Genomic DNA, 27819 nt, shown 5'->3' with positions numbered 1-27819 from the left:
ACAGGGCATTCCCTCAGGCCTGCCCCAACTCGATGTAGTGCTCTTGGAACGCCGAGTTTGGGAGGTCGGGATTAGGGAATCTCCTCAGGGCGGGACACGCAGGGCACAGTGCTCCTGTGGCACCACTCGTGTGGTGGGGACCCGCCATTGCCGCGGACAGGGACAGTTTCCCTATGGATCCACCCGTGAGGTGGGGAACCGCCGCCACCTCAGGACAGGCAGCCGCCCTCGCCTCAGGGCGAGATAAGCGGGGCACGGCACTCTGTGTGGCCTCAGGGCACGGACTGTGTACCGCCTCAGGGCACAGACCCTTCGTCCCCTTAGGTCTAGAAGTCTGTATTCCCTCAGACTGTCCCTCCCTCCCCTCGGGGCAGAGACCCTTCGTCCCCTCGGGGCACGGCCCCTGTATCCCCTCACGGTGGGGATTCTCCCCCCTCCTCAGGTCGCGCTCTCGGCGCGTGCCCGGGGCGAGGCGGGGCGGGGCTGAGGGCAGGGCGGGGGGCGGAGCCCCGCGCGAGGCCCCGCCCGCCCGTTCGTCACGGAAGGGGCGGGGCCCAGCCCGCCGCGCGCGCCCGGGCCGTTCCTCTACGGAAGCCGGGCGGGCGCGTTCGTGTCCCGGGGGCGCCCCGCGCTGAGGCGCTGGGGCTGTGGGAGGTGTGTGAGGGGGAAAGGGGTCCCGGCGGTCACCGGACGGAACGGGCAGGGCGGGATGGCGGCGCCGTGAGGAGCTCGGTGAGCGGAGATGGACGGGAGAGCGGCCTGGGGCGTGCGGCGGCGGCGGGAGGCCGCGGTTGGGCAGCGCGGGAAAGCGGCGGGGCGGGAGTGTGAGGGGAGAAAGGGCTGAGGGCGGGCTGAGAGTCGGGAGGGAGTTATGGGGTCGCGGTGTGGGCTGTGGGGGTTTGGGCGGTGAGGAGGGCTCGGCGGGGCTGTGAGGCCGCTGTGGAGCGGGTCCCGGGCGCGGAGCGGGGAGGGCTGGGGGGCTCCCGGCGGACACGAGGCAGGGGGTGCTCAGTCCGTGTCTCCCCTGTCCCGCAGCTCTCCCCGCACGGACTGGATGCCCACGGGCTGCAGGGCTCTGTCACACGCCGCCCGGGCCCTCAGCGGGGGCGCGGGGCTGTTCTCCCCCCTCGCACGGATCTGCTTGCCCAGAGCCTTCTCCTGCTGCGCGGGACTCGGCGCCGGGCGCTGGTGCCAGCTGCTGTCACAGCCCGTGCCCCTGCAGGGCGGCGGGGCCGGCGCTTTTCCCCTCTCTCTGTTTCTGAGCCCGTGGCCGCGTCAGGCCTGCACGGCCGCGGGGGACATGGCCGAGCAGAGGTACTGCGTGGACTACGCCAAGCGCGGCACGGCCGGCTGCAAGAAGTGCAAGGAGAAGATCGTGAAGGGGGTGTGCCGCATCGGGAAGATTGTCCCCAACCCTTTCACGGAGTCCGGCGGGGACATGAAGGAGTGGTACCATGTCAAGTGCATGTTTGAGAAGCTGGACAAGGCCCGGGCCACCACCAAGAAAATCGAGGACATCACGGACTTGGAGGGGTGGGAAGAGCTGCAGGATGAGGATAAAGAATTAATCAACAAGCACATCTCAGGTGAGGCACAAGGCAATAAGCACCTGGGTTGCTTTTCTGCTTGCTTTCAAGTTATGTCACCCAGCTGTGCCTTTGTCATGAAATCCTCGTGGATGTATTTGTATGGCTTAGGGACAAAGTGGGTAGTGCTGCTCCAACCTGTGTCTCAGGCCTGTAGGAAAGGGAAGAAATAGTCACTTCTACAGAAGCTCCTCTTGATTCATTTGTCACAACTGATTGTGCATAAGATCTAAGTGGTTTAATTCATGGGCAGATAAAACCCAGGAGAAAGCGTCAGTTATTTTGCACTTTAATCTTTTTCCATGATCTTTAGTACAGTACATATTCTTTTAACTTTTGTTATCTGAAAAACGTCCATTTATTTTTTTTTTATTTCCCCAATTCCCAGTTCTTTTAAGACTTTGTTATCAGTATATCGTAGGTAATATGTTAAGGGATGTGTGAGATTATTTCTGACTGCCTTTTTGAACCTTGCTGGTTTGCAGAAGCCAATTCCAAGGCTGGAAGTACCCCGAAGAAAAAGGTGATAGTCCAGGCTAAACTCACTGCCACAGGACAACTGACTACAAAAGATCTTGCCAGTCCATCACCAAAGAAGTTCTCTGGCTTCACAGGTAAGACTTAAACTGATTCTGGAATATCAGTTTCTTCTAATAACGGTTTTAACTTGGCTCAGATCAGTAGTTTTTTATCTGTAGCTCCAAACCATCCAGAGCACAAGTAGCTACAACGCAGCCAGAGAGATCAGGGTGTTGATGTTAGGGATAAAAATGGGATGAGGACATTTTTCCCCCCCATTTTAGAAATGATTTTATGAAAACGTCCTGCCATGAGGAGCAAAGGCTTATAAAGTAGAGGTAAAACTGAGGCATCTGCCAGCTGGAACTCCATCTCACCATGGCTTAATCATACTAGTCTGGTAGAATTAAGACCCAGAAAATTTTGGTTTAATGTAAAAAATAAAAGTAATTAAAAAATAGTTGGGCTTGTTTTTTTGTGATAATAAATATGAAGTCACAAATTTTGGGATAGCACACGTCATTAGTCAGTTCTGATGCTTTTCCAGCATGCTGGGAATGTTCTCAGCTTGCCAAGCATAGGTGCCTTTAAAATTTGCACTGTGTTATACTTGTTAAAAAAAGCAACTTGTTCTGTGTGTGATGCAGCCAAGCCAAAGAATTCAGAAGCTGTCTCTGCAAACTCTTCCCACAAGTCCAGCCTGTCTGCAGCCAGATGTGATCCCAAGCACAAGGACTGTTTGCTGCGGGAGTTCCGGAAGCTCTGTGCCATGGTGGCTGAGAAGCCAAGCTACAATGTGAAAACACAGATCATCCAGGACTTCCTGAGGAAGGGATCTGGAGGAGGTACGATCCCTGCTTGAAATTCTCAGTGTCTGAAAGCCCTGTCAAAGTCAACCTCAAAGTTTTAGTTCAAAAAGGAAAGGTGAAATAAAATCAGGTTGCTATGCAGTCCCAGCTGCGTGCTGTGGTGATTTCTGAGCTGTGGAGATAACGTTTGCAAACTGTTTAAGTGACAAATTCAGACCAGAACGTCTCACTCTGGTATTGTAGGGAACGTTCTTGGGTGCCAAATTTAGTGCTGAGATCACATTTGGAGGAAAATCGTGGTTATTGCCCCTAAAAAAAAAATCTCCTTTCACGTGAAACAGAAAACAGAATGGTGCAAAGAGGAAGGCCCAGCTGTGGGTTTCATCCCCAGGGTCATGCAAATGGGCACAACCAACCAGAGCCTGTATGTGCAGATAAATTATCACACTTATAATGGCCTGTGCTTTTTATTTTCCCCAGATGGTTTTCATGGTGATGTATACTTGACCATTAAGCTGCTGTTACCGGGTGTCATTAAAACAGTTTACAACTTGAATGATAAGCAGATTGTGAAGCTCTTTAGTAGGATTTTTAACTGCAACCAAGACGAAATGGTCCGGGACCTGGAGCAGGTGAGTACAGGCAGCAGTTCTCTGCATTTCAGTCTTTGGTTATGGAAATTCTGTAATGCTTTGGGTTTTTTATTCCTATTTTAAAATGTTAGACTGTTAGAATGGGAACTGGTGGTTTATTTTGTTTTTTCTTGGCTTTAGCAGTTTTCAGGGCATCTTCTGCCTTCTGGAACCTTTGGAAAATCATTTTTTAGTAGAAAGAAAGATACAAATTCACCTATATTAAATCCAACTTTAGAAAGCAAGGCTAAAATATCTGGGCAAGTTGGGCTGAATCTGTTTGTCTAAACTGCTTTGTCTGGCACATTCTTATGATGGATTCATATTACTCTTTTTGTAACATCACCTATCAAAAAGTAGGATTCAATTAAGATCTGTCACTGTGAGCTGTAGTTGGTAGATAGAATTAAGCTACCCTGGTACAATTGCAAGTGCTCACCTGTGCATGGAATCCCTGTGCACAGGAGCTGGGGACTGACGATCCTGAGCAGCTTTGTTCTGTGTCACGACAGCTTCTTTGAACGTTTGATTCCAAATTCTTCATGCAATCCCAGCATCATTCCTGTCCTTTATCCTGGTTGCTGGAACCATGCTGAATCCCCAGTGGCATCCCCACTCTGATCCACACCCTCATTTTGGTTTTGGAGACAGGGAGATGTTTCCGAGACCATCCGCATCTTCTTCGAACAGAGCAAGACTTGTCCCCCAGCAGCCAAAAGCCTCCTGACCATCCAGGAGGTCGATGAATTCCTGACCCAGCTCTCAAAGCTCACTAAGGAGGATGACCAGCAAAGTGTGCTGCAGCAGATCAGTCGCAGGTAAGGGAAGCAGTCGGCCTCGGGAGGTTTGTCCTACCACTAGGAGTGGTTACCTCGGGATCACAGGCTGGAATAGCTGACAAGTTAATCACGAGCTACAGAAACTGAACTTAATTAACATCCATAAGCCACTGTTAGTGGTGTGATTGAAACACCTTGACTGCAGGCCAGCAACAGAGAATGTGTATGGCTCCTGTTCATGCCAGAGAACTTCATCCTTGCCTGTCAAGATGCTGTTCAATCAGTACCAAAGAAGTGACTTGCAGAACAACTACCTTAATGGAGTTTAGCTGTTAATTAAGTTGCCTTTTTTAGGTATGTTGGGAAATGCAATTAAGACGTGTTAAAGATTCTTGGTCTGTCTCGGTTCGTGTTGATTTGAGGCACTTAGACTTGATGCATTAATTAAATACATTTTGGATGGTACATCAACACTGAGGCAGAATTAATACTGGCATTCAAACATAAAGATGCTAAAAAGCCTTTTGGATGTTCTCTTGTGCCTCTTAGGTGTCATTAGTAATGCGTGTCCTCGTTTGAGTTTAAACCCTCTGTAAGGGGAGGACCTTTCCTTTTAAAGAGATCTGGCTCTGTTTCTTCAGCTGGAAGGTGGCTCAGTTCAATTTCCACCATTGCTGAATCTTCTCTTTCATTCTTCAGGTGTACAGGCAATGATCTGAAGTGCATCATCCGGCTAATTAAGCACGACTTGAAAATGAACGCTGGAGCGAAGCACGTGTAAGTCTGACGTTCACTGCGAGGTAAAACCAGAAACACTCGTTTTGTCAGCCGGGAGCAGCAGATCTGATGCTGATCCACCTTCCCCTCCCCTCCCCGCTTTGTCCCAGGCTGGACGCGCTGGATCCCAACGCCTACGAGGCGTTCAAGGCGTCGCGGAACCTGCAGGACGTGGTGGAGCGGGTGCTGCAGAACCAGCAGGAGGCCGAGAAGGTGCCGGGGCTGAAGCGAACGCTGAGCGTGCAGGCCTCGCTCATGACCCCCGTGCAGCCCATGCTGGTACGTTGGCTCCGCTCCAGCCCCAGCGAGGGATGGAGCTCTGGAGCGCTGGCAGAGACCCTCCTCTGGAGGGATCAGCAGCCAGAGAAGTGGCTGTGGGCACTGTGAGCTCGTAGTGCTGATTTTTGTTTGATGCCATTTCATAAAGCATCTACCAAGAGGCCAATATTCAGTGTACTCAGTCCTTGTGCCTTCAGTGCCACTGCCAAGATAAAATCTTGACCTGCTTTTAAAAGTGACTTCTGTGTTTGCTGTCCTTCCAGAAGTTGATCCTTTCTCTAGAAATACTGTTAGCTTTCCACTGGGTTAGAGATTCAAATAAGTTTGGCTTTTTGTTTGAACGAATCAGAGTTAAATATTTGCTTCTGGGCTGAGTGCACTCCTGCAAAAAGCACAGTGCTTACACCTTTTAAGTGTTTGGAGGAGATAAGCACTGGAAAGCTGTAATTATCTGGGCATATGCAGATGATTCTAAGTAAATGAGTAATTAAGAAAAGGAAAACTTGGCCTATCTATCAGAGACTGTACAAAAATATTTACAAGGGAATTGGTAGTTTCTTCGTGAACTTAGGGAAAAAGCATCTTTATTTTCCAATATGTTACCTGAGATTGTGTCTTCTCTCTCCCCCTGAAGGCTGAAGCCTGCAAGTCCATCGAATATGCCATGAAGAAGTGCCCCAATGGCATGTACGCTGAGATTAAATATGATGGGGAGAGGGTGCAGGTCCACAAAAACGGGGATCACTTCAACTACTTCAGCAGGAGCCTCAAACCTGTCCTGCCACACAAAGTAAGCCCCTGTACCCTGGTGGTGCCAGCTCCTCGACTGGATTCCACAGTAGTTTCGTTCTGTAGGCAAGGAGGATTCCTTCTCTTGCAAACTTATTTATAATTTCGCTATTTGGAGTCTGGAAAAGCAACACTTGGTAGAATTGTCATCACTTCGTTTTGGCGCACGTCAAGGGCTTGAAACTCAAGCTGTTTGCCATAGAGGCCTCTTTATGAACTGCATTTTGGGAACCTTGATGCCAATTGGGTGGCTTGGTTCTCTTTATTCAAGTCTCATCTTTTTATTTGTAGGCTGTGCTGCACGCACCGCAGTAAAGCTAGTGCAGATATGCCCACATGTGCCTCAGACACTTCTGGAGAAAACACCTTCATTGGAGTGAGTCCTTCTCTTCAACCAATAGACTTATTTTTCTTTTCTTTTTTATTTTCCCAAGGTAGCCCATTTTAAGGACTTCATCCCCCAGGCTTTCCCTGGTGGGCAGAGCATGATCCTGGATTCAGAAGTTCTTCTGATTGACAACAAAACTGGCAAGCCACTTCCTTTTGGGAGTCTTGGTGTGCACAAGGTAAAAGAAATTAAATAAACCCCATTTTGTTGTGGTTGGAGGTTCTTATTCTGCTGACTTAAAGGCACCACTATCTTATCACAGGGTAATTTCAGAGCTCTGGTGCTTGCTGGAGCATCTGGAGAATAAACAAGATAATGGAGAAGGCTGATATTAATGGAAAGCTACTGCCCTAATACAATTGATTTTATATTAACATGATCACTGGCAGGACAGTAAGAAAACTTCAGCTCCAGATAAATATTAAAATAATCTTTGGAAAATCTTGCAATTCTGTGATTGCTCGAGCCATGATAAGCAGAGTGGCAGCCCACAGCGATGCAGAGTATTTAATCCATATGATTGCTATGTAGAGCTTGTGTCTGGACTAAATAGGGGTGAGGAAGAGGACAGTAAAGTGAAAATTAAACTCTGAGGGCTTAGGTTAGAAGTAGCCATTAATCCGATGTCTCTAGAAATTTGCTGGGTTTTGTTGCAGCAGCAGTGACAGATGTTGCATTGCCCCAGGTCATTAATATTTGTGGCATTATTTCCCTGTCACCAGGAAATTACCGTGTTTTATCTCCTTAGTTTGTGCTTTGGCACATTCAGTCTAAATCTTAATTCTCAGAATGCTCCTGCCTATTAGACGAGGCCTAAGCTTATCCTAACTAAAATATTATGGAGATATAAATCCATAATTTTGTTTCTGTTGCTTTTCTGAAACTCCTTGTTGCTGCTTGCTGTGACTGCAGATTTCTTTTAATGGATCTTGTCTTGCAGAAAGCTGCTTTCCAAGATGCCAACGTTTGCCTCTTTGTGTTTGACTGCATCTACTTCAACAACATCAGCCTGATGGACAGGTGTGTCTCTGGCAGGTGTGAGAGTGGCCCTGATTGGCTTCCCAGCACGAAACCACCAGTGCAAAGGCACGAGGTCACTTTGGCTGTCAGACTGGCCACTCACCCTGTAAAATTGCTCCTGCGTGGGAGAGTCCTTGCTGTGCCAAAGAGTTTCACTACGGAGCTCCATCTTGCTCTGCACTTCCAGAATATTGGAGCCAGCTGCATTTCAGATAAATTGGGTGTGGCTCAGTACCAGCTCATCTTATGTTCATGGTAAAGTTGCTGCTTGTCCCTAATTACCCATTCCCTGGTTTAGGCCTCTGTGTGAACGTCGCAAGTTCCTCCACGACAACATGGTGGAAATCCCCAACCGGATCCTGTTCTCGGAGATGAAACACGTCACGGTGAGCTCAGCGTTCACTCCCCGTGGCTGCAGTGCTCCTCAACGCACAGCCTTTTTTAGGACTGTGTCTGCAAATTCACCCTGTCAGTGGTTCTGCTTCTGCTCTGATTTATGTAGCACCTGGGGTTTGGTGGAGAATGTTTGGATGTTTTGGGCAGAGAAAGCATTTGGGGAGGAAGAAGGTTCATAGGTCCCAAGGCAGGTGGGTAGAGAAGGAAGCAGGTGCTGCTGCCTGAGAAAATCTGATCATGCACATATGGGACATCTGAGGGGTTGGCTTCTAACAAGCCAACCCTTTTCTTGGAGAAGTCACTGAATGTGCAGCAGAGAGATCGTGTACAGGATCCTCCTTGGAAAACTGTTACGAAGTTACCTGTTCCTCTCTTCAGTTGCTTTGGATTTAGTGCACCACTGCTCTAAACAGAAAGCCTGGAGACCCTTTGGCAGTGCAGAGCTCACGATGATTCCTCTTCTTTTCAGAAAGCTTCAGATCTGGCCGACATGATCGCCCGAGTGATCCGTGAGGGACTGGAAGGACTGGTGTTGAAAGATATAAAGGCAGGTTCCCATTTACTCTTTACTGGGGTATGCTGGGAACTGGGCAATAACAACAGAATCTGTGGATGAAGCACACAAGGCTGAGCCCCTCTTGGGTCTGGGTTTTGTGGGTGCTGACATCCAGTCCAGGTTGTTCCTTCCAGGAGCTGCTGGGCTGGATAAAGGCAAGGGCTGTTTGAGGAGCTGCTGCCCACCAGGTGACCTCTCTGAGGGGGCTTCTTGCCTTGCTTTGCACAGGGAAGTTATGAACCAGGCAAACGACACTGGCTGAAGGTGAAGAAGGACTATCTCAACGAGGGGGCCATGGCTGACACCGCTGACCTGGTGGTGCTGGGAGCTTTCTATGGACAAGGCAGTAAAGGCAAGTCTGGAGCTGGCTTACGTTGGAGATCTGTCAGTTCAGGAAACTCCCAAGCTTTTTCCTGTTCCTACCAGAATGAGACTGGCTGTAACAGTGGTTATGTGCTGCAGCCCATCAGCTGCTGGGCCGAGTTCAGTGTGGGGTGTTTGGCACAGCAGGGCTGGAGGGGCTGGGCTGGGCTCTTGCAGGGGCTCTGTATGTGGGAACCGGTGCCCTGGAGCCATCACAGCCCGACTCCCTTTGCCTCCCAAAGATGCTAAAGGAGCTTGGCTCCTTAACGTTGCTTTTTGAAAAGCTGTGGCTTCTCCTGTAGATGTGACCCGCCCTACTCTTCCCTGTGCAGGGGGGATGATGTCCATCTTCCTCATGGGCTGCTACGATCCCGAGAGTGAGAAGTGGTGCACTGTGACCAAGTGCTCGGGTGGCCACGACGATGCCACCTTGGCGCGCCTGCAGACGGAGCTGGACATGGTGAAGATCAGCAAGGTGAGAGGGGCTCTAGGGTGGAGGGGAGCGAAGGGATGCTCAGCAAAGGGCTGAGCTGGTGCTGAGGGGCTGGTTAAATGCTGGTTTAACTGCTCTGCTGGGAAGGAACAAGAGTTAAAGCAGATAAACCGCTCTGACACAAGTGAGGTGTCAGCACAGCCAGCTCCTGGTGAGGCACTGCCTGGGATTTGTACTCAGACACTGAGTGGGAAGCCAGGCACCATCTGTTTCCTGCCTGGACAGAGTTTTATTGGGAAGGGTATCAATTCTTGGGGGCATATTGCAATTGGCAAAGACAGTCACTAGATGGGGCTGCGGGAGAGAAGAGCTCAAGTCAGACTTAGAGTTCCATGACCTAATGTGTTGTGGAGTTCAGACTTTTCTGAGTGGCTTATTTATGTGAGGAATCTTACTTTTCAAGATTTAACAAATAAACAGAGAATTTTAATATTCACATGACATCCTGAAGGCCATTTGCATCAGGGTTATAGAATCTTTAAAAAATGGGTAGTTTTACATAAATCACAATTGGAGCAACAGTGTTATTGTTTCACATGCAAATGACAGGAATTGAGAGCTGTGTTCCAGGTAATATTTGGGATTTTCTAGAAGAGAGAGACTGCTGCAAATCAGGCTAAAGCAAGTTTCATCCATGCAAAGGCAATGTAATACCTATATAATAATTTACTTCTAGGTTATGTTTCAGCAATTCTTATAGTAGTAGGTTCATATATAAGTGCTATTATTTTGGATCTGTGCTTTAATTAACAGAATCCTAGTAAAATTCCACGGTGGCTCAAAGTAAACAAAACCTACTACCCAGACTTCATTGTCCCAGATCCAAAGGTAGGTGCTGTCATATTCATTTAACTCCCGTTTCCCAACCCTGACATAACAATCTGTTTCATGTCCTTTAAGGACATGATCCTTAGTGAAGGATCTCTGACTTATTGGAAAAAGTAAGTTTTTCTAATTGAGGTGATCCAGAGGGTCAGTTTGTGTATATGGAATGGGGAGGGGGGTTATTGATTAGTTGTTTCGTGGGAGAACAGGAATGTGATGTGACTCCCTCCCTGGTGTGTTCAGAAAGCCCCAGTGTGGGAGATCACGGGCGCTGAGTTCTCCAAGGCCGAGGCCCACACTGCAGACGGGATCTCCATCCGCTTCCCGCGCTGCACCCGCATCCGGGACGACAAGGACTGGCAAACGGCCACCAACCTGCAGCAGCTGAAGGTGAGCTAACAGTGCTCCTGCACACGCTGGGCTGTGAGCTCTGGCAACAATCCCCGCTCAGAATGTAGGTTTGGGTAGCGGGGTGTGAGGTGAAGGCAACTCCCACATGGTTCCCTTGTCTCAGGCCGCTCGCTGGGTCACTGTGACGGGAATGTCACTCTGTCACGGGGTCTCTCGAGTCTCCCAAGCTGTTGTGTTGTGCCCTGTCAGGAAAGACTCTGCTGGCAGCTGGTTTTATCAGCTCCTGTAACACCCCGTGGTGAGGAATTGCCTTCCTCAAGGAGGTGGCCTTTATTCTCTTTAGGGTCATTCAGTTTCCCAGTTGGGAGATAATTTAGGAAGTGGCTGTGCATAACCCAAGCCCAGTCCTGGGGGCAAGTGGGAGCCAGCCAGGACCCTTGGGCTGCACCCACCACTCCTCCTCCTCTGCTGATGCAACTGTCCTGGTGCCAGCCCTGCAGTGAGCTGGGGGTGAGCTCTGAGCTCAGGTAGTTCCTGGAGTCTGGGCTGTCCTCACACAGCCCTGGGGGGGAACAAACAAGAGGAGTCCCTGTAACTCCAGTTACAGCTCCTGTCTGGTCAGACATTCACGCTCTGTTTTGGGGGGCAGGAGCTGTACCAACTCTCCAAGGAGAAGGCTGATTTAAGCGCTGGTGCCGGGGAGGAGGATGAGTCCACAGCTGGCAGCAGTGGAGAGAACGAGGGGAACTCCAGGTCTTCCACACCTCACAGCAGTATTAAAACCCCCCCGAACAAGTCCCCTGCAAAAGCCCAGAAGCCAGAAGGTAAGATGGTGTTCCCAGGAGAGGAACACTGGGGGGGTGTGCTCCGTGTGTTTGGGGCAGGCTGGGTCAGGATCTTTGCCTGCTGTCAGAGGCTTGAGGCTCCCACAGCACCTTCCATGTGCATGTCAGGGAGAACAGGCAAAGCTCTTCAGACCCTTAGTTTGGCCTGTGCTGTTCCCAGCATGGATTGAGTAGCCACAGCTCTGAGGTGTGCTGGGATTGGGAAAAGATGGATGGAAGGAAGCAGCACTGATGGATGCCATTTTTAGGTTGGTGTTCCCAGCTCCTGTTCCTGCACGTCACATGCCCTTTGGTTAGATGTTTTTGGCCATGAACCAGTATTTAATTTTATTTGGATGGAATTCATGCATGTAATGGGACACCTGCATGGAGGTGATTTCCAGGTAAATTGAGTTTGTGTTTGTCACTGGGGATCAACGTGAAGCAAATTGCTGAGCAGTTTCCAAGAAGGATAGTTAGGTGATAGCACAGAGGGCAGATGGCAGCAGCATCCTGGAAATGAGGGCAGGAGGTTCCCCCACACCATTTACAGTAGAAAAATGTGTCTTACTCGTTACATTCTAATCCGTGGATTTCCCAGAAAGAGGGAAGGAAACTTTTCCATTTTACTGTTTTCACTCTCTCCCCTCACGTTAATACACAACCAATATCTGGACAGAGCACAGGAATGAGACAAGTGTTTTGTTTTTAGAGAGCAAAGCAAACCTTGAATCCCCTCAAAAATCGGAGGAGAAACGAGGGGAGAAGAGAAAAGCATCGGAGATGGAGGACAACGGCAAAAAGGTACAGTTGGCTGGACAGCAACCTCTGTGGGGTGGGAGGAGGCTGAGGCAGTTGCATTGTCTGCTCACTTTTGCCTTGCACCTGGAAATTCATTCGTCCTTCCCTCCCTCAGCACCCACTGCTGGACATTTTCACGGGGGTGAGGCTGTACCTGCCGCCCTCCGTGCGGGACTTCGACAAACTGCGGCGCTACTTCATCGCCTACGACGGGGACCTGGTGACAGAGTTTGACACGGCCTCGGCCACCCACGTCATCGGGGACACTGATGGCAACCCTGGTGCTCAGCGTGTCTCTCCCAGGTGGATCTGGGAATGCATCCGCAAGAGGAGGCTGGTGGCCCCGTGCTAGCGGGGTGTTGACAGTCCTGCCACAGGAGCAGCCCAGAGCTAGGTAGGTGGAAGGAAAGGTGCAGTTGTGGACAGACATGAAATGCCAGCAGAGGTGCTTACAAAGATCCACAGCAACCTTATGGAATAAATTAACTCTCTGAAGAAATGTCACTGCTGAATCCCATTTTCCTGCCCATACTGTAGACACCCCTGCCCTCACCCGGGTGCTGGGTTAGTCTGCTTGGGTTTTTAAAGTTTGGGTATTTTTATAGATAAAGAAATAAAACTGAAGCAGTTTTTCCTTTGCTCTCAGGGCTTATTTTACCAAGGTTACTCTCTGCCTGGACAGGAAAACAGACCACCCACTGTGTGAAAGTGTTGGCTGCTGTGCCAGCACAGTTTTGCTGTGTGGGTACAATTTACAGAGAGGTCACGTGTCCTTCTCCTGGTTTTGCCTTTTCTCTCCTGTCCCTGACACTCCACTCGGGGCTGCAACACCTTGGTGTAGGTTTCATGTTAAAACCAGGACACCAAATAAGCTGCTGTTGGAGCAGCTCCTGTGGCACTATCCAAGTATCCTCCTGGAGGGTTTGTTTCCCAGGATCCGTTGCTCCCCTGCTCTGCTATTCATGTTGCAACAAGCAAAAGCTGAGAAAGGAACTCCACTACCTCGATCTTTTTAGGATAATTTAGACCTCCCGGGAAGCTGTTCAAGACTATTTCAAGTGCTTGAATATTAATGAAATAAAGAAGGAGGGGGTTGGAAATAGTTATTGCTTTTAACTGCCTTGCAAATGGCCACGTGCATTTGTTGTCAGGTAACTTTTCCCCTTCAACCTCCTCTCTACTTTGTATCCCCCACTAACAATATTTGAGCAGTTTCTGGCTGAGGTTCAGCAGGAGCTGCAGGATCTGTGCTTTTCTCCCCACCTGTTTTAACAGAGTCAGAAACAAAGGTAACTAAATCACATTTCAACTTTATTATAAAATTATAAACCAAACTTCTGTACCAAAACTAGTAAGTTTAACCGTCATAGTACCAAGAGGATTTAACAGAGAATAACATGCCCTTTCAAGTAGAATATTAACTTTTGAAGTCTTTAAACAATGTACAGTGTACATAAAGCACATAAATATTTCCATTTACTTTATTAGTTCAGAATATTATATTCCTTTGCATCATCTATCAGTTTCCTCCAGATTTTGATTTTTCCTTGAAAAACAAGTCACACATACCTCTTTTACAAAGGGAATAAGAAGAGTCCTGCCTTCAGAAAGCACATTTTGGAGTCACTGGGTGTATCTTCTCAACCCTAAAATTTCAGGCATGGATCTGCAACTTGATTTATCTGCTGTAGAAAGTAAGCCTACCCTCTACAAGGCAAAGCACATCTGTCCATAGGGGAATAATCTTCTTCCTGCTAAATTCCCCCAGCCCTGAGTTTATTGAAAAATATGACATGAATTTTCACAGTGAATTTACTAAATTCAGCACTTTGTGTATTCCTGTACCTCCTGGAGATCCCTGTGCCCTCCCCAGGAGTAAACACAGTCACTGCTTACCTGTCTTTAACACAATGTGTGGAATTGTACCAGTTCTTTCTCGTGCTGGAACCTGTTAAACCTTAAGCTAAAGGTTAAAGAACAACCTGACCAGGCAAAGAGGTAAAACTCGGTGTTTAGTTCAGTAAACTGCAGCAGCTGCTGCCTTTTGGTGGAGTTCTGAGACCACCTCAGCACTGCAGGGGTTCTGCTGCCTCCTCAGCCACAGATTCCTCACCTCAGGTGCTCTCTTGGCTCCAGCAGAGCACAGACCCTGCACTCCCTGCAGCTGAATTGCTGCTCCTGCAACAGTCCCTGGTAAAAACAGAGTTTAATTTGCTGTTGACATTGTTATCACTCACTGCACAAGGAGCTTTGCTGCTATTCCTGCAACTGCCCTTCCAGTGCTCCAGGAGCTGCGAGGGGACACTGGGATTTGTGCTGTTCCCCGCTGGCAGACAGGCCAGCATGTCTGAACATGGAGTGATCACCTCTCCCCAGAGCCAGACAGCCCAGCCCTGCAGCAGGAGGTTCCCAGCTCCACAAATGCCTTGGAATGAGTGCACAATCCCGTGGTGATGGAAACTTAAGGCATGAGGAGTCTGAAGCTTGGCTGTGCAGCAGCCAAACACACTAAGGGGAAAATACACGAGTTACAATCATCTCTGGCAAGTCCTTCCACCTGCACACGCTGCCCAGGAGCGCTGTGAGGGCCTGCAGCTGTCAGGGATCAGAGCAGGGACCCTCACCAGCAGGAAGGACAAAATAACTTGCTTTTGATAGACAGCCTGAAGGGAACAGAACTGAAGAACACCCCAGGAGGAGGGGGGGAAGCTGACCTGCAGAGGTGATTGCTCATGGCTTTCTTCCACGATTCCCTTCTGAAAAGAAAGTCACCTGTACTTAGATATGATTGTGTAGCAGTGGAGGCCTCCCTGCTCTCCAGCTGAGTGGTTCCCTCACTAAACCCTCAGGAAGATTCAAGCCTTGGATTTGTAGCTCTTCCAGCAAGTGAAGGCAGTTCAGTTTGTGCTGGGAAGCCTGTGGAGTCAAAGCAGTCAACAACAACCAAACCAGACACCTCCCTCCCTGTGGCACAAACCAAAACCACCATACAGGGCCAGGCTGGATGCTCACAGAGCCTCCCTCCCAACAGTCCTCAACAATACAAAGGCAACCTTCATATAAAATGATACATTTTTCCATAATTGCACTAGGCTGGAATCAGGGAAAGCAGAGGCAGTCTGCCTGTCCTGCAAGCATAACATGGTTTTACATTAAATTAAAAGTAAAATTAACAAGCACAGTGACATTTTAAATCTTTGAAAACCAAGTTGTTGCTGGGTGTAGCCTGAGCAGCAAAACAAAGGACACTTTTTGAGACCCCAGTTCGCTTTTATTATTCAGAGGAAAATACAAAGCCTCTGGAGCTGATCTTTGTGGTGGAAAGCCGAGCGTCCATCTCTCCTCAGCAGAGAGGATGGAGTTATCCTGGGAGGTGGGTGGTTGATGATTGCTGGCACTGAGCTCCAGGGAGTGCAGGCACTGTGGTGTAAAGCACGATGGTGGGAACAGCAGAGTCGGGCGTGGCTTGAGCAGGACGGTTTTCCCCCAAGGCTTCCTCCTTCCCTCCCTTCCGGCGGGGTCTGTTTGTAACTACTTGTAGCGATGTGGACCGTTTCTCTGGCAGCAGAGGAGGCTTCAGGGCACCCCCAGCCCCCCCCCCAGTTATGTCCTGAAGACGTGCACGGCCCTGATGACGTACTGGCGGCAGATGGGACACTCGCTCATCCGCTTCCCGCACTTGGTGCACGTCACCATGTGCCCACATTCCAGCAGGACACAGTCAATGGGAGCATCCATGCAGATCCTGCACAGGTTGTCCTCGCTGCTGGGCTGCCCAGCACCACCTGAGGGGACACGAGACCACGGCTTGGTGACACAGAGGGAGGTGTGCTGGGTTCGTGTGAGCCCAGTGGGCTCTGCTGAGGGGCTTCCCTAATGGAAATTTGCACATGGAAGGGCTGCAAAAGAACCCCCACCCCTTGTGTCTGTATCTGCTCCATCAGAAGTTTTAGCTTTTCCACTGAAAACACCACTGAGATTCTCAGCAGGTGAATCAGGAAGCGACTTCAGTGAAGCAACGTGGGTCTCTCCTCCCAAGTAACCGACAGGACAAGAGGAAATGGCCCCAAGTTGTGCCAGGGGAGGTTTAGATTGGATATAGGGGGAAAATTCTGTCCCAAAAGGGTGGTCAAGCATTGGCACAGCTGCTCAGGGCTGTGGTGGAACAAATAACCCTGGGGGGGATTTAAAAGCCATGTGGATATGGCACTTGGGACAGGGTCAGTGGAGGCCTCGGCAGTGCTGGGCAAACTGTTGGACTTGATCTCAGAGGGTTTTTCCCACCTAAACAAATCCAGGATTAAGGATATCACTTACCAGTTTGATCATCCGTGTCAGAAACTGCAACAGAAAAAGAGAAAGTGATTTGGTGAGAACCAGCTGGGGCAGAAACGTTACCAGGCAAGGGCTGAAAGCCCTGAGGGAGTTGCTAAACCAAAACTGCTTTTTGCTGATCCCCACGAGAGGCACAGGCTGGGCTCTGAGCACGACAGGTTCAACAGCTGGCAAGAAACTTTCTCCTATCCTGAGCTTACACAACACTTAAGGATTCACAGAGATAAGCAGCACTCCAAAAGCATGTCTCAGTTTTTGAGACAGCCCTGGAAGGAGTGCAGAGTTTGGCTCCCTAATGCTGCACCTGCAGCAGCCTCTCATGCCAGTTTCTTTGGTGTTGCACAAGCACCAGGATTGTTGGGACACACACAGAGGCAACTGTGATTAAGAGAGAAGGATAAATTCTATCAAAAGCACAAGATACAGGAATATAAACCCAAAGGAGGTGTCTTAAATCTTGTTTCATTTATAGAGGACAATGCTGAGAGAGATGCATTTGAGGAAATGAGTAGTTTGGACAGCACTGAGAAACAAACCTATGGAATCAGTGTTAAAATAAGTTTCTCTTGTAAATAATGTACAAGTCTGTGTGGTTTTTAAGTAATGCCCTGGAAGTGCAAAGTGACACCTGAAAGTCAAGCCAGGTACATTTTCTGTGCACCTCTATCCCCTCACCTCTCCCTGAGCAGGCCCAGCAGGAACGCTCTTGAGATAAGACAGAGTCAAACCCCCACTGTCCTGAGCTCATACTCTGAATTTCCCAGCTGCTTTTTGGTCACAGTTTCCTGCCTGGGGAGGGCATTTCCCTGATCACTTTCCCAGTTACCACAAGTGCAGAAGGAAGAGCTCAGGCGTGTCACACAGCAGCTGTTCTGTGGCCGAGGCAGTGCCCAGTGGGATGTGCCACAGCCACACACCATCTGAGGGGAAGGGTGCACAGCTCTCATGTTGCTGCCACAGGGCAGTGGCTCTCCAAAGGTCCCAGAAGGCTCTCCTCAAATAACTACAGGTAGTGGTGAGCAGAGTTCAGCTCCTTTCACTCTAATGTGCAAAACACTCCATCCTTCCTCCCCACTTGCACAAAACAGAAATGTAAGGAAAGTTCTATTTCCTTCTACAACTGTTACCAAAAAAAAGGGAAAACCTGGAAAACAGGCACACGTTTGCTAAGCTTCTCACCTAGATGCTGAGGGTCTTTCTCTCTGTAGAGACGGGTCACCCTCTCCATCAGCTCCCACTTTTCGCAGCAGCCTTTGTAAGTGACGAAGTTGCGGGCGAGGATCTCCTTGAGCTGCCGCACGGAGAGCGCGTTGATGTCCCCGACGCTCCTCAGGTCGGAGAGAGAGGCCTTCCTGCCCTGCACCAGGTTATCTTCAGAGTCAGTAGACTGGAAGGGAACAAAGGTGGAATGATTCTTGTCCTCAACACCTAAACCCACAATTCGAATCAACTTTCGGTATCTGCGTGAGCAGGAATTCACGTCTGGAGGAATATAACTGGTTACTCTGAATTCCTCCATCAGAAACACAAATATTAAGACAGAAATAAATAATTTCTATTATCAGTGTCCAAGTGACACCAGTTTCTCCTCTGTGTGTAGGACAAGGTGCTGCCACAGGAGGGGGTTGGTTAGGTCTGCCAGTTTTCAGTCTCAGTTACTGTTCAGCCACCCAGCTCTGCAGTAATGATTCTGTTGTAGCAAATACAGCCCAGGAAACCTGGTATTCCTTGTCATCCAATTCCAGGACACACAAACCTGCGTCTCCTCCTCTGCTGGTGCTTCCTCTGCTGTATCCTCAACTGCTGTCACACCAACTGGGCTGGGAGGCACATGACCATTGGCCTACAAGAGGAGATAAAGCTTTCACCAACAGTGTATCTGTGGGTGTCCAGAGGGACATCAGCTCCAGTGCAGAGTCCCTGCAATCCCTAGCCCCTGGAAGGACGAGGGCAGCACAAGGTACGAGCCAGGCACACTCACAGAGCATTCCCTGTGCAGCACTCACACAAACAAAACTTTCTGAAGTGCAGCCTCTGAACCTTTAAAGCCTCAGTACAGAACCTGCGCAGTAAAATCCCACAGGATGCTCTTGTGAGGCTGGATCAGGAGGAGACCAAATGCACCCATGTGTGTATGGATGCAGTCCTTCCCTGAGTGTCACACTGGTGTGAGGTCAGAGCTCTGACAGCACCTGAGCTCTCAGTGCAAGGCTCTGTACAACCCTCCTCTAACACAGCTCAGAGTCTCCAGATCTTCACAGGAACCAGACAAACCCCTCCTCAGGTGGGTTCTGGAGCGGGCAAACAGGAGACTCCGAGTGAAGGACCAGCAGCAACAAAGCTGGAGGGAAAAAGCTGAGCAGCTGCTCTGGGCTCTCCATAAAATGAGAAGTGTAATTGTATCTGACTCACCCTCAGCAGCCTCCCTTCCCCTCTGGTTTCCTACTGACAAAGAGGCTGTAATGTTACCATCCTACTTATCCAGGTGGGGACTTGTTAATATTTACAGAGCACAAGAACAACAATAACCATCAAAGAGCCCGAAGTGGAGCAGGATGTCATGCAAGTAGAGACAAGAAGCTGAAATGTATCACGGGGCACTAAGGGAAGACAACAGAGCTGGTAAAAACTGGAATGGCAATATCCAGAAAACCAGGCAATTAAAATGCCTTTTAATGATTTGTAAAAAAAAACGTTCTCCCAGGAAAGCTCCTCCTTTGAACTAGATTTATCTGCTGAGGAAGCAGAAGGTACACACGTTTTCAGGGAACTAAATACACCTATTAACTTTGTAATAGGACAAGGAGCAGATGTCAAACACTGAGTAAACTTCCCACAGCAGAAAGCAGAAAGACAAACAAAGCAAGGTCAATAAAAAATAATTAAGCTCAAATGCCCCTGACGAGGTTTGTCAGAACTGCAGGTTCATCTTAAGCCGAAGCCTCGGCGACAGACTCGGGGCTTGTTTGGTTTGTTTTCTATTGATCTGAGTGCAGGAGACACCAAAACCATCGCCTACTTCCTATCATCTTTCTCATCAGTTCCAGTTCCCAAAGTGCTTCAGTCTGTGCCTGCTGCCTGGCACAGGAATTAAAGAACAGTATCAACCACTTCATCACACCTGCACACGGTTGTCAGGAGTTGTCAGCCCCAAAGGACCAGGCACAGGAGCATCTTGTGGCAGTGCAAGTGCGGACCAGGGAAAACCCACCCCAAACCGGTGCTGTTGCTCTGAGAGTGAATGCTTGACGTGCTCAGCACTGCCCACCACATTCAAATCCACTAATGAACGGCACAGCAAAATTAGTGACAGCAAGTCACAGCTTCACACGGCAAAACCACAGGCAACATCTTAGGAGTTAATCCAAAACCAGAGATGAATGATTTTGCAGAGGATGGTTCTGGCCAGAGACTGTACCTGCTGGTGCTCCTGAGCTACTGAAGTTGAGATGGGATCTGTAGACACCGAAGACTCCTCGAGTGAGGTAGAAGAGGACAGGCTGGTTGGGGGGTGACTCACAAAGTCTTGCTGTCCAGAGGCTCTGGTATTAAATGTGCTTGTTCTTATCTGATCCTCCTGGCTAATTACAGGCTGCTGGCCAAGGATCAGAAACACCAGGTCCTCCTTTTCACGACAAAACTCCGTGGAGATCTCGTGGAGGGCCAGGTAGTCTCGCAGGTCCTTCACCTTCATCTTTATCAGCTCTTCCCGCTGGAAAGCCGTGGCTCGGAAGCGCTGGCAGAGGTGGCAGAGCAGGGGCCCCCCCTCGGGCTGGCTGGAGCAGGACGTGCAAAAATTCTTCTTACAGTCCAAGCAGATGTGCTGGTAAAGAGAGGGGAAAGGAATCAAACCCATCCTGTGCCAGGGGGACACGGTGACCTCCCGTCCGGAAGCCAAAGGGAGCAGCAGCCTCTGCGAAAGCACAATCAAAACCTGGGGATTTATGGAAAAGCGCTCAGTCTGTTTCCCCGTGGTCCTAAATGAGGAAAAGGCCTGATCCCTGAGCAGATCTCTACCTTCCTCATGGTTCCTGGAGAACCCCGTTCCCCCAGAATGAAGCGTTACATTCCCAGTCAGTTCCCTCAAATGGCAGGAGTTTTCTGCACCTGCTCATTCAGTCTGAGCCAAAGGAAATCAGGAGATACCTCTAAGGGAATCTCTGTCTTGCACGTGAATTCCAGCTATTTGTACATATTGCTCTGTGCATTCAGAAAGCTCCAGCACTGGAGGGAACTACTTAAAAACATTTCTCTCTTTCATAAATTTAATACTTGCTATGAATGACCTCCCTCCCCCACCACCCCCCTTCCCCTTTTTTTACCCTCCAATTTGCTGCAATCACTAAATGAATCTTTCTTTCACCATAAGAGGGAAAGGGAACAGCAAAGCTTACAGTGTAAAACAGACATCAAAGAACTCAGCATTTATTTATACAACAAAAAATAGCTTATTTTGAAAATAATGCACCCACTGTGTGCCAGTTAGTGCTAGACAGAAAGTGTTGGAAGTTTTGGAAATATTAGGCCCCAGACATTTAAAAACTTTACAGATGAAATTCTGTTGTTTAATGTTTATATTTGATACTGTTCTGATCTTGTCATTCAGGGCTCGATTTTCAGAAGTTCCAAGCACTCACAGTCCGTGTTGACTTCTGCAGAAACTTGACTGTTCAGCACTTTGGAAAGGCAAATTCTACATTTTCCAATAGGAATAGCAGCAGAACAGCCACATTACGTGCCTTTTAAAAAGCCCTGAGGGAAGAAAGAAGTGGTTTCAGTGCTGGTTAAAGAAGGTGATTCAGAGTCTCAGAGAAGCCAAGCACCTCTATGAAATCCTGACATCCTGATCCTTCCTTTGTGCAAGGAAAAGTAGACACGTGGAGCTGGAGATGCAACAAATACAAACTCAAGGACAAAAGAGAACTGTTTTATGAATCGGTTCTAGTGATTAAAGAACATCTCTGACTACACAGTTCAAAGAGAGCAGATGTTTCTCATGTTTTACAGGGTGTAAATACCCTACTTGCTTACAAAAGCTCCTTCTGATCCCCTGGCAGCCCCCTGGCTCCCCACACAGCCTTACAATTAACACCCACAGGCCTCTCATTTAGACCCTGGAATACACTTACAGTTAGTGGAAAGAATCCCCATTTCCTGCCCCAGCACTTTAAGACATGAAAATTTCTACCACAGAGAGGATCTCTGGTCATGCAAACTTGAAACCTCATCTCAAAAGCCCTGTCTGGGAGCCTGCCAAGGAAAAGTGACTTCCATCAATCAGAAAGCAAGGCAATTCCCACAAAACATCCAGTTTTGAGAAGTTTTCCTTAACTTGGTCATTATAAAAGCCATTCATATGTAATTTTTTCCTGACCCTGTGATTACAGGAGCAATCCTGTTTCTTGGGAAGTTTTCAGGGCAGAGACAGGAACTAATGCTCTGTGTGTCTAGGGCAGGGGAAAAAACCACTCCACAAAGGCAAAGAAGTGGAAAATAACCTCACTGACAACTTGCCCTCTCTCAACTGCCCATCTCTGACATGGCAGAAATCAGAAGAACTGAGATGAAAAAAAAACAAGCAAAACCAAATACCCCCCCCCCCCAGCAATAAAACCCCCACAAAATAACCCAAAACCCCCAAACAAGCCCACTTTTTTCTGGCAGGGGGAAGCCAAACCTGCTCCAAAGAGAACTTCTGCATGGCCAAGGACCTTCCAGCCAGAAAAGCCCTGCTGGAGCACTCCCACCTTCAGGTGTCACGTAAGCAGGCCCAGCGCAAGGGCTGTGTTATCCACAGTGTTCCTTGCAAGCCATTAACAGTAATGACAGCCTGCCCTGGTTATCAAATGATACTTTTGAGAAGTCAAAATAAAGCCAGGCACGTCTCTGGCTTATCAGTTCAGCACTAGGCTTCATCTGCAGACAAAAACACCCCCCAGCCTGTGTCTGAGCACCAAGTGTTCAACCAGGCACGAGTGGGGAACAGCTCAGCCTCCAGCAGCTTTTACAGCTTTGATGTATTTGCTGAGCTCTGACTACAAGGGCGGTGATGGGAGGTTCTGGGCGCTTCAGAATGATTAGTTTGAAGTGTTGTTGTAAATTAAAGCCTGCTCCCAAAAGGTCAGGCCGTGTCCAGGATGGAGGTGGTTGTTCCTGGGTGTTTGCTCTGACAGCCCCATCTCCCAGAGACACCAGGATGGGGCCCTGATTCCCTTGGCTCTTCTCTGTGTGCAGGAGAACACCAAGTGCCAACATTCAGGCTTTCACTACTGTTGTTCAGGGGTTTTTTAATCTCACACTGCAGCTTGCCAGGAGCCTTTTCCTGAAGTGTGCAAAGACAGGCACCTTCCAGAAAATGTCAGCCAGTTCAGGGCAGACAGAAATCAGAAAATGGGGGAGGATGGAAGAATAATCCAAAGTACCCACCAAGGATGCCACAGCTTTCTCTCAGCAGAGAGGGGGGTGAAGAATGCTTGGTTTAAATTTAAAAGACCTTGAGGAATCAGTTTGCTGCAGAAAACCAAGATCAAAATAGTCATCTAGGAAAATGCCAAAAAAACTGAAAGATTTTTGCTACCATGATTAAATGTTACATCCTTTAAAGATGCTCCAACAGTTACTGGAAAGCACCCTGTAAGTACATGTTCCATTTAAATGTCCCCTACCCTAACCCTTCTGGTAGGGGCCATGTTCTGTGACAATTAAAATACAATTAAAATATCAAGTACTTCAGATACCACCACTGTGCTTTTGGGGTTTTTTTGTTTGTTTGTTTTGGGTTTTTTTTTAGAGCAAAATGCATCAATATCCCTGTTCTGTGAGAAGAAAGCAACAGCCCAGACTTACCATTTCCCACTTGGGTGTCCCTTGTGCACGAATAAAAACGTGCAAGGAAAAACAGTTTATGAACTTACCCATCTAACCTAAAAGGGCTGTGGCCAAAATTCACTATTATTAGTGCATTCTCACATTCTTAAGTTCAGTAACACACTATAGATCAGACACTTCTTAAGCCGCAGAATGTGGATGTAGAACAACTTTCCTCCCTAAAACATTTTCAAGCAGCATTACAGGACCCACCGTGCCCAAATAATGCAAATCCAGGCAGGATTTGCTGTCGAATTAAAAGTCCCGTGGCAGCAGTTATTTTGGCATCTATATACTCACATATATGGAGTTCACAAACAAGATAATATAAATTCGGGGTTGGTTTGGGGTTTGTTGAGGTTTTTTTTTTGCTTCAGCAATTCTACACACACCCTCAATAAACTTCCCTGGCTTTTTCAGTTTGAAAGCAACAAGTTTGGAAAAGAGACAGGCGGATGAAAGCACAAACATCACTTAAACCTCTTGCCAGAACTTACGTATTTCTTTTTTAAAGGACATCAGTGCTTTCAAATAACAATAAATCACGTCTAAGCTAGTGCTCCTTCAAGTGATTATCAGCAGCTTGCCTTTCCTCTTTCCAGCCAAGCCTGCTGAAGCGTTTCCAGCCACATTCAGGATTCCTAATTGTGACAGAACGACTGAACACCCAGAAGTCTTTCCCCACATGGAATGTCCTCAAAGCAGAGGCCTCTGGTGAGTACCCCTTTCCTTCCCGAGTGGCTGTGGGTGGCCAAAGGCAGCAGCTGAACACTGCCAGCACTCACCTTGCTGGCGGAGCTGCCGAACTGCATCCCGCAGCCCTTGCAGCTCTGCTCGGGAGCCGTGGGAGAGGGGAAGGAGCTGTAGCCGGGGTTGGAATAGGCCTGGGCTCGGGCTGGCGGCGGCTGCGGCTGCATCTCCTCGGGTGAGCCGTCCAGACAGAACCAGTTGCAGCAGCTCGCCCACATAGTAACTGTGAGGAGGAAAGAGGGTTAGGAACGGCGCGGGGCTCGGTGTGAACTGCAGTTACCTTGCCCACCACCATCCACTGCTAACACTGTCTCCCTTAATTATGATCCTTCCTCCGGCACAACGTGCCTTTGGTGGGAAGGCACAAATGCAGCTCAGGACAGTTATTACTAGAATTTCATGTGAAGATAAGATAAATTTTACGTTCCACTTGGCTGAGGAGATTCTAAGTTTGCCGTAACAGGCTGTCTCTGTTCCACATAAGCTGCAATCCCTTGGGTTTTGTGCATCAGGAAAAGAAAACAGAAGCTGGAATTATGTGGCATATGGCAGTTAAATAAAATCATGATGGTTATTCTTCAGCCTCATCTTAAATCCCTCTACAGATTTACAGCTACAATATCTGAGAAGATAAAATAAAAGCAAGGACAGTGGAGCCACTGATTCCACACAGTGCAGTTCTCAGCTGAATTTACAGCATCACAAGGCTAAATCATCACACAGCGAGTCAGCATCAGCAATGTAAGGAAAATCAAATACTGGCTTCCAGTAACTTGCCTGGGAAAACAACTGTATCTATAGAGACACACAATCACTTGTTTATTTTTTCAAGTCAAATTATATATATTATACACACATACATATAAACACACACTTACCTGAAATCCTAACAGTCCAGTGCAAAAGGCTCAGTTTTGAAGTCTCCCAAGACCACCTATGCAACAGTATTCCAAAAATACACTGCTATAAACTTGCTTTTGGGAGTTTACAAAGAAATCTGAATTCATCTGGGCATTCAGTTTCTGGAGCACACACCATGTGTCATCACTCATGGGTAGGCAGAGTACAAATTGCCTCCTCTGCACTTCTGCTCTCACACGGGAGTTCCTGCACTGTGTTTCTTTTATGTCTTAAAAATCAGGTCCATCACTGAGAGCTGCTCAATTTTATAAACTTCTGGAAATCAAACACCCCTAAGCTACACAGACAATCCACTCCCTTCCCCTCAGTCAGTATTGCCACTGTGAAACTCCAGATTCCCAAGGGAACAGGGCTGGTATGAATCCTAAAGGTTATTTGCTATAATATACCAACACACTGTTCTGCTCTTTTTGTTTGTTTGTTTGTTTTAAATCTTTTGTGCTGATGTGCTTGAATTGGGAAGCTTTTGCAGTCTGGTGCCGTTCCAGTATCTGCAGCTTTAGTGGCATCTCTAATCCTTTCAAACATCTCGCTGAGTTTGGCTGGTGGGAGCTCCCGCTGTCCCAGACACAGCCTTTCAAATCCCACAGTGCGGGCTCAGCCCTGGGCCCTCCCTGCAGGATCAGCACATTGCAACGCTCCAGTGAAAATCTCCACGTTGGTGACAGGATTCATTCCTGGTGTGACCGATGTGCACATCCTGCCCTGCAGATTGCACTCAGACTGGCAACCAGACCCCAATAAATAGCGTAAATTGCACTTAGGCTGCCAACCAGGTCCCCATAAACACATGGAGGGAAGTGCTCCATGAGCAGGAGTAACCTATCACCCATCTCTATCAGCTCTGCGCTGCAACCAAACAGGTACTTTAGATGGCAGAGATAAAAAAAACACAATTACCCTTTTTCTCTCTGCACATTAATTTTCAAGCTCTCAGTGCCACTCAGGAGTTAACACAGCCTTTATATTGCAAAAATACGGAAATTTTACTTTAAATTGTGCCCTTTGGAGGTTGAATTTGTTCCTAGGAATCGCAAATCTAAACAACATTAGAGCTGCACAGCCAAACAAGCCTTCACAACCTCCACAGCAGTGGAAAACTGTGTCCAGAGTTAAGCTCCCTTCCTGTTCCAAGGACCCCTGCAAGTTGAAGGCCACCCACGATAACAGAATACACAAACGCTACTGCCTGCCCCCAAAAACTGTTTTCCTAAAAGAAGACAGCCTACTAATTCACTCTGGAACATTGCAACATGTCAAACATGAGGAAGAAAAACACAAGGCAGTGAACAAACTGGGATAAAGCAAGACAGAGCTCAGCATTCAGCTGGGGTTGTAGCTCTGTGACTGCCAGCAAATTAAAAGGCCAACAAAAAGGCTCAGACATTTCTTTAGAAGAACATTAATCCTGCTCAACTACAAAAGCATGGAAGGAAAATGTCCATCAACAACCAATAACCAGGACTGTCCTCTGATCTGGAACCTTTTTCCAAAGGTATCTCCTTTTTTGAAGAGGGCCCATCTCTGTACCTTGTACAACAACAGGAAATACAGGTAAGACTCAGCGGCTGCTCCAAGAGGGATTTTCCCTTTGTTCTGTACAGGATCAGCTGAGGAAACAAGCCCCGCCACCGGGAGAGCACTTGGCAAGCAGAATTTCACAATGAAATTTCAGGATGGCAGTTTCCTTGGTAACTCCACAGCCAAATTACTCCCCGATTCATTTTCTTACCCGTTCAGAGGTACCTGGTGAGCACCACCCAGGAGCTGCTCATTTCCCTGGGCAGTTGTTGCAGAGGGGGCAGAGTCTGAGAGTCAGAACTGGGAAGCCCTGCCCTGTGCAAAGCCTGTCTGTGCCCTGCAGATCAACATCTATTCTGCACCCAAGGAGCTCCACAGCTCCTCTGAGGTGACACAGAAATGCCCAGTGCAAAGGGCTGGGTAAATACTTAGAGTAACCTGACTAATATCAACGTGACAGCTTGGGAAAGTTAATGACATCATGGATTTCAGGAATCCTCAAGGAATAAATACCCTGAATATAAGATGCTGACTTACTGGCAGGGCCGACACTGCAGGCATCACTGATCCCAGCATTATTCCTGGACGAGATTAGGGCTCATAAGGGCTAATGGGAGCCACAGAAACAACTGTTCCACCCACGGACCTGAGCGTGGGCTTGGCAAACTGGAAGTCACCCAACAGTGACTTCTGGCAGGCAAAACCTACCTGCCCTAAATCCTAACTGCGTGTTGCACTTGGAGCATCTGCCAGGGCAAAGGGAGAAGGAGTTTCATCAAGGGTGGAGACACAAGATCAAAGAGTCTCTCCTGGACTTGCGAACACATCCACCCACGTGGCAATCATCACCTTGGGAAGGGGGACTGCTTTATCTCCTTTCCTGAGCTGCTTTAAGGAAAGACATAAGAAATCCAATAAGTATTGGCAGGCTGTTGCTTGCCATGTTCTGTGGGTGAAGCAGTGCCAGCACTCCCTCATGCTCTGCTGGACTGCATTTTATCATTTATTTATTTTTCCAGTATGAAGCTGTGGACGCCATTACTCTCTTCACTGAATTTAAAGAGAAGAATGAAATTCATTTCATCACCTGTTCATTAACACATTCTATACAACACCACGAGTTCTGTATAGATTTGCAAGCGTGATTTAATTCTGGAGGAAATACCAGTGATGTCAAAGATTTCCTCCCATACACAGTTGAAGACAGGGTTCCTAATGCAGAGCTGGATTCTTATGCT

The 27819-nt window shown here is 48.3% G+C and overlaps 2 protein-coding genes across 6 annotated transcripts in view; one reads left to right on the top strand and one right to left on the bottom strand.

The window, feature by feature from the left end:
• Positions 1-613: 613 nt before the first annotated feature.
• On the top strand, positions 614-12827 carry LIG3 (DNA ligase 3). 2 transcript variants are annotated; one of them, XR_003572856.1, is made up of 20 exons: positions 614-732; positions 1036-1586; positions 2072-2200; positions 2753-2950; positions 3395-3542; positions 4194-4364; positions 5025-5102; positions 5213-5381; positions 6016-6171; positions 6605-6736; positions 7499-7578; positions 7877-7964; positions 8444-8521; positions 8759-8882; positions 9226-9368; positions 10140-10214; positions 10455-10601; positions 11212-11386; positions 11656-11790; positions 12099-12183. XR_003572856.1 is itself a non-coding variant. In XM_027898595.1 (20 exons), the coding sequence occupies exons 2-20, from the start codon at positions 1055-1057 to the stop codon at positions 12537-12539; spliced, it is 2952 nt and encodes a 983-aa protein (XP_027754396.1). In that variant the 5' UTR covers positions 614-732; positions 1036-1054; the 3' UTR covers positions 12540-12827. The 2 variants fall into 2 exon arrangements, 1 of the variants encoding a protein (XP_027754396.1); XM_027898595.1 differs by lacking the exon at positions 11656-11790 and adding an exon at positions 12303-12827 and having other exon boundaries at positions 12099-12190.
• A 650-nt stretch (positions 12828-13477) lies between these two features.
• The window catches only part of RFFL (ring finger and FYVE like domain containing E3 ubiquitin protein ligase), a 29963-nt gene continuing 15621 nt past the window's right edge, over positions 13478-27819 (bottom strand). For all 4 annotated transcript variants that reach the window (XM_027898596.1, XM_027898597.1, XM_027898600.1 and 1 more), the window contains 6 exons: positions 24175-24362; positions 19941-20345; positions 18279-18365; positions 17702-17909; positions 16505-16528; positions 13478-15972 (listed from right to left, as the gene is read on the bottom strand). In XM_027898596.1, coding sequence (XP_027754397.1) covers positions 15791-15972; positions 16505-16528; positions 17702-17909; positions 18279-18365; positions 19941-20345; positions 24175-24357 — 1089 coding nt within the window. In that variant the 5' untranslated portion in view covers positions 24358-24362 and the 3' untranslated portion in view covers positions 13478-15790. The remainder of the gene's footprint in view (positions 15973-16504; positions 16529-17701; positions 17910-18278; positions 18366-19940; positions 20346-24174; positions 24363-27819) is intronic.

Source organism: Empidonax traillii, unplaced genomic scaffold, assembly GCF_003031625.1.
Source record: "Empidonax traillii isolate 1590-97213 ecotype Southwest subspecies unplaced genomic scaffold, ASM303162v1 scaffold607:size387008, whole genome shotgun sequence".
Classification (NCBI taxonomy): domain Eukaryota; kingdom Metazoa; phylum Chordata; class Aves; order Passeriformes; family Tyrannidae; genus Empidonax; species Empidonax traillii.
Note: the sequence above shows the minus strand (reverse complement) of the source record. Positions and strands in the feature narration are given on the sequence as shown.